The sequence below is a fragment of the Armigeres subalbatus genome, chromosome 3 (genome assembly GCF_024139115.2).
Source record: "Armigeres subalbatus isolate Guangzhou_Male chromosome 3, GZ_Asu_2, whole genome shotgun sequence".
Taxonomy (NCBI): domain Eukaryota; kingdom Metazoa; phylum Arthropoda; class Insecta; order Diptera; family Culicidae; genus Armigeres; species Armigeres subalbatus.
This window is the reverse complement of record NC_085141.1, coordinates 132030992-132041172: the sequence shown is the minus strand read 5'-3', so window position 1 is coordinate 132041172 and position 10181 is coordinate 132030992. Positions and strand designations below refer to the sequence as shown.

The 10181-nt window shown below is 40.0% G+C and overlaps 1 protein-coding gene across 1 annotated transcript; it reads right to left on the bottom strand.

Annotated features, from left to right (window-relative positions):
* Positions 1 to 2757: 2757 nt before the first annotated feature.
* Positions 2758 to 5124, bottom strand: LOC134226740 (hexamerin-1.1-like). Its single transcript, XM_062707704.1, has 3 exons — positions 4974 to 5124; positions 4775 to 4902; positions 2758 to 4712 (listed from the first exon to the last, which is right to left on the bottom strand). The coding sequence occupies exons 1-3, from the start codon at positions 5062 to 5064 to the stop codon at positions 2856 to 2858; spliced, it is 2076 nt and encodes a 691-aa protein (XP_062563688.1). The 5' UTR covers positions 5065 to 5124; the 3' UTR covers positions 2758 to 2855.
* Between the last annotated feature and the right edge of the window lie 5057 nt (positions 5125 to 10181).

The following is a 10181-nucleotide window of genomic DNA, read 5'->3' as shown; positions in this document are numbered from 1 at the left end:
GGGCACCGCCAGTTATCCACCACCGGAACTGTCGGACCACCTCTGCAACCCGAAGACGAAATCGACGCAATGCGCGAAAGCGTCCTTTGAAATAGCTGCCGGTAGTCGGGGCACCATCAGTGCGGAAGTTTCCTTCACCGGAACTGGTGGAGCACCCTCGACGCCGGGGGAAGTCAGGAGGATTCGAGTGAGGAAGTTTGTATCACAACCGCCGAGGGATCGAGACAACGTAGCAGTGGATCTCAGCAAGCCAGGGGCCGGAATTTTAGAAGAAGTGCATGAGCACAGCCCCCCCCGAAGTAGTCGCAGCATCCAGTGGTCCCGGGGGGATCGAGGATAAGGGACCCAATTTATCCGGGAGGCACATTTTTAGCAGGTTGGGCCATATTCAGAATAGAAGTGGCGCTAAAAACGTACTACACGATAGTTCCTGGTGCCCGGATAAATTCAATTTCGCAGCCCCTACCGAAAAATAGAGGGGGCGATTTAACATAAAGTTGTGACAAAACGTTCTATGCTAAGACAATGTAACAATAAAACGGGACTTAGTTAACTCCTTGATAAAGGTACAATATATGTAACCGAAACGTCGGATAAAAACGTAAAACCCGTTTTTGAGCATAAGAAGACTGAAAGCCATAACCTCAAATATCACCATCATAGTCGATCTCTCCTACTGAGTCGATTTGTATATAACACTACGGGTCTCCGGACCTCCTATAAAAAGTTCATTTTTGGAGCGAACATATAGCCTTTACGTATACTTTGTATACGAGAAAGGCAAAAACGTGTTGTTTAGTACCAAGCACAACTTAACATATGGTCAGTCATATGACATGACTCGTACCCATCCCAGGATCATGTGGATTATGAAACCAATTACCTGGATGAGCAGACCAAATCTCTCTGATTTTATTCTTCTTTATTCACCACCGCTGCACTCGCTGCCTCAGACATCATCGGCCTCTAGCCGTGAACTCCGAGCGATGCGATGGGCGATTGCATCCATCGCAACCGACACCACTGCATCCGACCATCATCAAGCACAGTATGACAAAAAATGCGCCCACTTCTTTCATGCATATTCGCAGTTCTACCGCCTGGTGACTGCATGCTGTCGCTCTGTTGGTAAACACAGCGAACGAACCAACGAAAAAAATGCGCGAGCAAAAAGCACGTCAGTACGCGCTGCTGTCACAAATTGTAATGACTCGCACACGGCTTTCATATACAAAATCTTCCGGTAGACCCGAAGGCCCGTGACATACCGCATTCTGATGTCCGTGTTAGGAATGCACGGGATTGGTTACATATGAAATTTTTACTGGTTTTGACAAGAATTGAAATTTTCAATAGCTTATCGTTAATAATCTTAAGTTTCAATGAAATAGGCAAAATGGTGGAGAGTTTCCGAGTCGATTGATATATAAATCTTAAAAATCCATCTAAAGATAAAGGCGCTAGTAACGTTCAAAATCTTCCCTTCCAGCGTAACGCTCTCGATTTCCAAAAATCTAAATGACACCCAGTATAGTAAAGAAAGACGTAAGTCCTACGTCAAAAAAAATTACGTTTACCTGGCATAAGACGGTGGTGGATATGACCCCTTCTTTAAAAGTAGGCGCTCCCCTGATTAAGACAATGATGAATGTGATCACTTATTTAAAATTAGGCGCTTGCCCGGATTAAGACAATGGTGAATGTGATCCCTTCTTTAATAGTTTGTCCGCAATAAGGCAATGGTGGATTTGTTCCATTTTCAAAAATAAAAGTGATTCCTTCTATGAAAATAGAAGTTTGTCCAGAATACGGCAATGGTAGATGTGATTCATCCTTGGAGTTGGCGTAGGCGTTTTCCTGGAATAAGGTGGTGAATTTATCCCAGGCGTTAGCCCGAGGTAAGGCAATGGTGGATGTGATTCATTCTTCGAAAGTAGGCGTTTGCCCGGATTGAGACAATCTTGGATTTAATAAATTCTTTAAAAGTAGGTGTTTGTCCGGAATCAAGTAAGGGAATCAAGATTTTTTTTGATGTAGGCGTTTTCCTGGTAACTAAAATATCTTTTACTCTAACTATGTGAAAAATACAGCAAAATATAACCCTTTCCCTTTAACAGTTCCAAATGTCTGTTATGTCAAATGACCCACTTTTTTGTTGCAGTTCAAAACTATGCCAAATGATCGTTATGCCAAATGACCTTATGCCAAATGACTTTATGCCAAAAGACCCATACCCAAGTTATGCTATTTGTAAGAAGTGATCAATATCACTTGATATTTAAATGATATTTCGGTGAGTATTTTTGTTATAGCTGCCTGTTCCTTTATTTCTTATATCAATCAAGTCCTTATCATGTTTTATTATTCTGTTCATGGCTTCTGCCCGGGTAACCAATGGCGGATCGAATATCTCTCCTGTAATCGCCTAACTGCTCTTCGGTTGGTAGATGTTAGTACTTGAACGATCGGTTTTATGTTAGTACTTGAATGACATATGTTGGAAATATATCGACCAGTTGAGGTTATTAAAACTCATAATGATCTCATGATTGATCTGTACAACTTGATCAAACTAAAATTTCAGTACAGCCCGTAGGCTAAAAGAGGAAGTGTGCTGCTCAAAACGCCCTAGCACAAGTCCTGATGTGAGGTGGGAAGCCAATAATTACAATCAAAATAAGAGAAAATACGATTCTTTTGAGGTAACTTGATGTGATAAAGGAGTTATGTGATACTGGAGTCATTCATAAATCAAGCTTGTATGTACTTTGCAACGTTCATTCACATAGAGATATCATATAACATGTTCAGTCCAATAATAGTAGACATTACCAACAGACAGTCTATCCTTAATCCTAATAAACCTTGTTCATTTTCATTTCATCCATATGGTAGATGAACACATCCTTGAAGAGCATATTCTTCGTGTACCAGTAGGTGTAGTCGATATCGCGATCGAAGGGGAAGCCCATCGGCAGATTGTCGATGAAGTTGTACTTGCCGCACATAAAGGCGCTGTCGTAAATTACGTCACTCTCAGTCTCAGACATTGTGTATGGAGTGATGATGAAGTAGAACTGCATCTTCATTCCGCTGACCCAGCCCTTTGGAAGGATTAGTCGATCCGGGAATCCACAGTGAGCCTCGGACATGTCCAGCACGAACTTGTCCTTGCCAGCGATGGACAGCATCATTTTCTTGTACAGTTCGGTGTACATCGTTCGGTCCTTCACGCTCCAGTAGAAGTCACGGGAGTTTCGGATGAAGCTGTTCTTACCAACGACAAGATCAACCAAGTATTGGTCCATTTCGACGAAGTACTTGCGATAATACTCAAGATCCATCAATTTGTCGAATTTGGGTCCCAAGAAGACGCGAATCACACCCTTGCCGGCGAACTCAGAAATGATATCCAAAGTATATGTGAATGGTTTGTGATTCAAGCGCACTGTGCGGCCCAGCACATTGAAGTCCCAGTATTTGTCGACGTTGGTCATCGGAATAACGTTGGAGATATCTGAATCGAAGTACTCGAAATAAGTCATCAGTTTGTCGATTACAACATCCTTAATGACAACGCCCTTAAAGCTGAGATCATCGAACGTGTAGTAAGGCAGGTAGCTCTTGAACAGGTAGTAGAAGCTCATCAGACGGTCCCACAAGCTATAGAACATTGGGTCTCGGAGGGTTGTTTCGTATTGCATCAAAACGGACGGCCAAGTCTTCATGGTCATGAAATCTGATCCGCTGAGTAGCATCTTGGAGAACGTTTCAATAAATCCGAATTTCTGACCGACGGAATTATCCATATTATAGTTCATCAACTTTCCAACGTAATCAATGCTCTGCCATTGGCGCAAATCGATTTTGGTGCCATCATCCATGTAAAAGAAACCGTCATCGATGATTTTGCGTATTCTCATTTCCCAGTCCTTGATCCAGTCCAGTTTGAAGTAATCTTGGTCCTTGATTATGTAGTTGATGTCTCGGTATTTGAATGGAATTCCGTTCCAGTAGCTCAGCAATGAGAAGTATCCGGTCTGGAGCGGGAATTGCCAGGTCAGCGTCTTGATTGGGTACATGTAGTTTGAGAACCGTTCCAGATTATATCTGGCCAGGAGCTGCTGATGCAAATACAAGTACAATTCTCCGCTGCGTTCCTTGAGCAATCCGAATCGATCGCCACCGAGGAAGAATGGGTAGTCCATCATGAAGTAGAAGTAGTACGAGTTCAAACCTACATCTTCGTAGTAGTAATTCATGATCATATCCTCACTCATGTAGTTGTCGATGGAAACCTCATACGGATACGTCATGGTGAAGTTGGAGTACACAACATTGTACTTGCCATTGCCGTAGAATCCGAACTTGGGGTCGTACATCTTACGGTAGGTGGCAGATCGGATAATGTCGGTGTTAAAGAAGTAGTACGGGTAGATTTCGTAGATAGCTGGCAAAACGATTCCTTGTAGATCGATGCGATGCATTACGGATAGCGTGACTGCATAGATGAACATGCCTTCGTTAATGTTCTCCCGAGCCCAGATGACATTCTTGTAGTATGTGTCCCAGTCAGCAGAATTGTAGAGGAATGAGAAAAGCATGTATGTTTGCTTCAGAAGGTACTTGTTATAGATGGTGAAAATTTCACCCTTTCCCAGGAATAGATCCATTTTGTACATGTTGAAAAACTCCGTCACTTGTTCGTAGTTCTGCTTGAGATGATTCAAATTAGTTTTCCGATGAAAAACATATAGCCAAAGATTTCACTTACCGTGTATTTAGTCGAATCTTCCACCCACATCTTGGTGTACATCATGTATTCCTCATACTGAAGCGGCATTTGGATGTTGCGCAAGATTTCAAAGAAGAACTTTTGCTTCATAAGGAAGTCCTTATCCGCTGTGGAGATTTTAACAAAAACGATAATTAGAATATCATGAATTCTAAGCCTTTTACCCGAAGTAGCTTACCATATTTGATATCTTTATCGACTTTCGGGGCGTATGATCCACTGACCAGGGCGGCCAGGGAGATGGCTACAGCTACTACAATGAGCTTCATCCTGACGGTAGCTCTTGTCGTAAGAACACTACCAAACTGATGATGTCCAGGTGCTGCAGCAAAGCTTTTATAGGTGTCATCCATTGGTGCACTGGAATGACCGTTGGAGATCACGTTATCAGTGAACGGCGCGTGCGAGCATGAAGGAGCCGATGCTGCATTATCAAAATTATACAAAGTATGTTCCAATAATGGGCCCCGTGGCAGAACGATGCGCGTACGCCCCAAATCAGCAATTAGTGATATGCGACCGAATTCGCATGTGGTCTACTTCTTAGAGCACAGTGTTTGTATATTGTGATAAGACAGGTAGCCTGTTGTATGCTTCGAGCGTTTCATTTGATATGCATTCTGTTCTAGATTTCGCGGTTAAAGTGCACTTGCAAATGCACTCTGCGTTCCACTCCTATCTTGGTGAGTTTCATCGATCCCACAGCACTTTGGCTCGATTCCTTAGGAGGCTGATGTCAGTGCTAAGCATTTTTATTGATATTATTTACAGTTATATAATTGTTATTGTAAGAATTATTTTTTCATTTGATGTTTTCCATAGTTTCATTTTTTTTTTTTGGGTGTCCAGCTGGAGCTACCTGGTAGCTTAAATTGTCAAGACTGGACCCGAACAGAAGTTTTGCTTCTACTAGGACCAATACTTAGAAGAAATAGTCTATGTTGACCACTTGAACACTATTTGTTTTAGTATTGTGAAAGCTAGAAAAATCTCAAAATTTCTGTTGTAGTATAGATTTCCCTTTTACCCTGTTATGTTATTGATTATACCAACATTATTTAAATGGCGAAACACAAGTCTAGACCTTAACATAAGTGTTACCGTTACTAGTACCAATATTTAGCACAATTAGTTTATCTTCATGCAGTGAACACTGTTTGTATTGAGTATCGCGTAGTAGCATATTGTCAAAATTTCTGTTATTGTTTATAATTTGTATTTTGTAGTAATTTTACAGTCTTTCTGTCAATTGTTAATCCGGATCAATAAATAGTTACAACGAAAGTGAATTAGTTTAACGTGAAGTAGAAAATAGGGTTTCTTGGATATGACATTAGATACCTAAAAGCAGTCTATGTTGACAACGGGTGGTAATATTGTCACCTCCAAGTAACCAATCTTGAATAAAAATGTAATGAATTTTTTCAGATTGTGATCAAATCAGCGAAATTCTGCAAATTTTGTTATGGTAATAAGATATATTCGCTCAAGAGTTGTCTTCATATTTCACACATAGGAAAAAGCTTTTGAATAATTGTGTAATTCGTTAAGTCATCCTAATATCTGAGTTCTAAGTAACGTTCGATGCTAAAGTTATATGAGTTAAATAGTCAGTATTTTTTCAATATAATCTGTTGTTGGAGAACGTATCATATTATAAAAAATAGTTCAAATAGTTCAATGATAATATAAATATAAACAATGTTGTTTCAAGTTACCTAGAGTTTAAAATTTTTATTAATTTTAAAGTGTTTGTAGAATGAATTTAAAAATCTCAACGATAATACACTCTACTAAAAGAAAATCGAAGATCATTACGCTAATAGAGGCAGCAAATCTACTTAGTTTTTTTACAGCCAAGGGGTGTCTCACGTAGAATAAATCGAATTTATCTGCAGAAAATTAACCAAGCAACCGAAGCGACTTTATTTTGATGTAAATCAAAATTTTAAAATCCAGATGCTGATTTTAGCAACGCAACCAATACATCATCTGTCAAATCCAAAAGTGACAGTGATCGTAAACATCATTCTGAAATTTTCCAGTTACCTACAGAACTTTCATATAGTAAAGGATATTAGTTATTTCGAATATGAGAATTCATATTCACCTCATATATTTTTTTTGCATATATTTTAAATGAATTCAACTATGACAAACGGATTCGCTTTTAGGACGTACTAGCGTACCTTCGCCATGTATTCAGTCCAGCCCAAGGTCCATGCTATCGAAGTAATATTTGGTACTACGGGGAATCATCATCCTCCGTTCATTCGCGATACAAATCTCCGTTCATACAACAGAAATATTACCAGTCGATGTGCTTACTAACATGATGATAAACTTACAGCTGCATCAGTTTGCTCAAAATCAAAATATACATTTCTGAAATGGCTTGACGAAAAATTGGAAAAATTACGAGGTGCTGCAAGCACAAAAATAACCACTTCGAGAACTTTTTTTTCATTTCGTGCTCAGAAATCTACGCATGACAAAACTGCATCCTATTTAAAGCGCTATGTGGTTTGTGAGCATAACATTTTTATTACATAATGAAAAAAATCATCATAATGGAACTTTTCTCCTTTGTAATAAGCCGCAGCCTTTGAGCCTTATGTCTAACGGATCCTTTTTACGGACACATCGTCTTATATAAATGATACGTAATTTGGGCTATAATCAAGGCTATAATACATTTGAATATTTCCGGTATTCCTATGCCCTTGAAACCTGAAATAATAAAACTATCTATTATTCAATGATTGATGTAAATAGTGGATATTCAGAAAAAAAAAATATGGGAGAATAAACAACTTCACGGATGTCGTTGCCAACGTGTAAATTCAACGTTTGCTAAGATCAAAAATACAGTTCAAGTGTCTTGAGACATATCTGTCAAATAGCAGACGGTGTGTTGCAAAATTAATCAAACAGTACCAATCAATACCATTCGATTCAAATCGACTTTATCTCGATTGAAATTCGCTGTGATCAATAGCTGTGAGACTTTTTCTCGAGCATCCCATCTACTTGAGAGTGGAGTTATTAATTCCTCTTCCTCTCTAACTTTAATTCCTCCGGGATTACTTCCAGAAAATTTTCCGGGAATACCTCCAAACATTCAATAGCGAAATCATCTAGCATTCCAATCTGGAATTCTTTTCGCAATTACTTCAGAATATCCTTCAAGAAATCCTCTAGAAATATCAACATGAATTTCTCCTGGAATTCGTCCAAGTATTTCCCCAGAAATTCTTACAGGTATTTTTTCCGCAGTTTCTTCAGGTACTTCTCCAGGAATTCCTTCCAGGAATTTCTCCGGGAGATTTTCCGCGTAAGTGTACTAGAATTCCTTCCGGACTTCACTCGGAATTTACTCGGATATCTGCCAAGAGTTCTTCCAGAAATTTCTTCGGAACAATCCGCAGGGATTTTCTTCGGCAATTCATCTGGGAATACTTTCAAGATCTCATCTGGGAATTTCTGCATTAATTCCTTCAGATATTTTTTCGGAAATTCCTTTAGGAACTTCTCTAAGAATTATTTCAGGACTTCCATGTGGGAATTCCTCCGGAAGTGATTGTGGGAGTTCTTCCAGGAGTTTTTCCAAGAAATTCTCCGGTTATACCTCCAGGAACTTCACAGGGAATTCCTGGACGATATTTGGCAGGAATTTCACGGGAAATGGGATTTCGGAAGTTCTTTCAGAAATTTTTTTTCCTTTCCTCTAGGGTATTCCACCGGATGTTCCTCTGAAGTTCCACCAGTAGTTCCTTCGGGAATTCAATCAGGCTTTCTTCCAGGAATTCATTTAGAATTTCTTTAGGCATTTATCTACAAATTCCTCCAGAAGTTCCTCGGAGAATTTCTCTGGGAGTTTTTACGGGAATTCTTACGGAAGGTTCTTTTAAGAATTCTTCCAGGAGTTCCTCCTGGAATTCTTACGGAAGTTCCTTTGGGAGTTCATCTTAGAATTCTTACGAGAGTTCTTCCAGGATTTCCCCCGGAAATTCTTCCTGTAGTTCTTCAATAAATTCCTCTAGAAGTTCCACCGGCAGTTCCTTCGAGAATTCCTCTGATAATTTCTCCGGAAATTCCTATAGAAAATCCCCCGGGAGTTCCTCCGGAAACTACTCTGGGAGTTCCTCCGGGAGTTCCTTTTCAGAGAAACACGCGGAGAAACTGCCTGTGAAACTCCCGGAGGGGTTATCGTAGAAACTGCTGGTGGATCTCCCGGAGGAATTCCCGAAGGAACTGCCGGAGGAGCTCCCGTAAGATCTCCCGTAAGAACTCCAGGAGGAATTTTAGGAGGAACTTCTAGAAGAATTCCTAGAGGACCTCCCGGATGAGCTCCCAGAGAAACTATCGGAAGAACTTCGGGAGGAATTTCCAGCTTAATTTCGGAGGAACTCTCAAAGGAATTTCCTGGAAGAATTTCTGAAGAAACTCCCGGGAGAATTTTCAAAGGAACCCCGGGGAAACTAACACAAGCATTCTCGGAAACAAGAGAATTCATCTTATAGACAAATCTCGTCTAGCTGAAACCTTTGTTGGGGTTTGTAGCTGGACTATCAGCATCATCAGAGGACCTCCCGGAGAATTCCCTGAGGAGCTCGTAGAGAAATTCTCGGAGTAGCTTCTGGTGGAAAATCTATATAAATTCCTGAAGAAGCCTAAATAAATTCCAATTCTGCCGAAATTCCCGGAAGAATTTTCAGAGGAACTGCCGATAGAACTACCGAAATAATTCTCGAAGGAAATCCTAGAGAAATTCTTGGTGGAAATGCCGGTGGAACTCCTGGAAGAATTCCAGGAGGAATTTACGGAGAAACTCCTGAAGGATCTCCCAGTGGAAATCTTGAAGTTTCCACCGGAATTCTTTCAGGATTTCATTGCGAATTAATCTAGGAATTCCTCCGAAAATTCCATGGTTGATTTCATTTTCGGTATAATTTCTGTATAAATTTCCGGTGGAATTCCTGGAGGAATTCTTTGAAATTTTCACAAGAAATTATTCGAAATAATTCACGGAAATTTTTATGGAATTTACACAAGAAATTCAAAGATTTTTCGTGAAATTGTCAGGAATGTTTACTGGCAATTCTGCGGAATTTCCACGGAATATTCTTATTCTTAAAAATTATGGGAAACAGCACGAATTTATTTGAATTATTGCAGGGAATTCTGCAGAACTTATAAAGAAGTTCTGAAGATTTTCTTGGAGTAAATAATGGTGGAATTTTCGGATCAATTCCCGGCAAAATTTATGGTGGAATTCCTGAAGACACTGCCGAAGAAGTTGCTGGAGGCATTCCTAAAGAATCCCTGATAGAATGCCAGGAGCAATTGTCGAAGGAATTCCTGGATAAAGCTTGCATATTGATTT

Bases quoted from the DNA above. Each gene is read 5' to 3' on its own strand.
- LOC134226740 (XM_062707704.1), bottom strand. From the start codon at position 5,064: ATGAAGCTCATTGTAGTAGCTGTAGCCATCTCCCTGGCCGCCCTGGTC. The intron at 4,903-4,973 runs GTAAGCTACTTC...AAATCTCCACAG, and splicing joins CGATAAAGATATCAAATATG to CGGATAAGGACTTCCTTATG. The intron at 4,713-4,774 runs GTAAGTGAAATC...CATCTCAAGCAG, and splicing joins AAGATTCGACTAAATACACG to AACTACGAACAAGTGACGGA.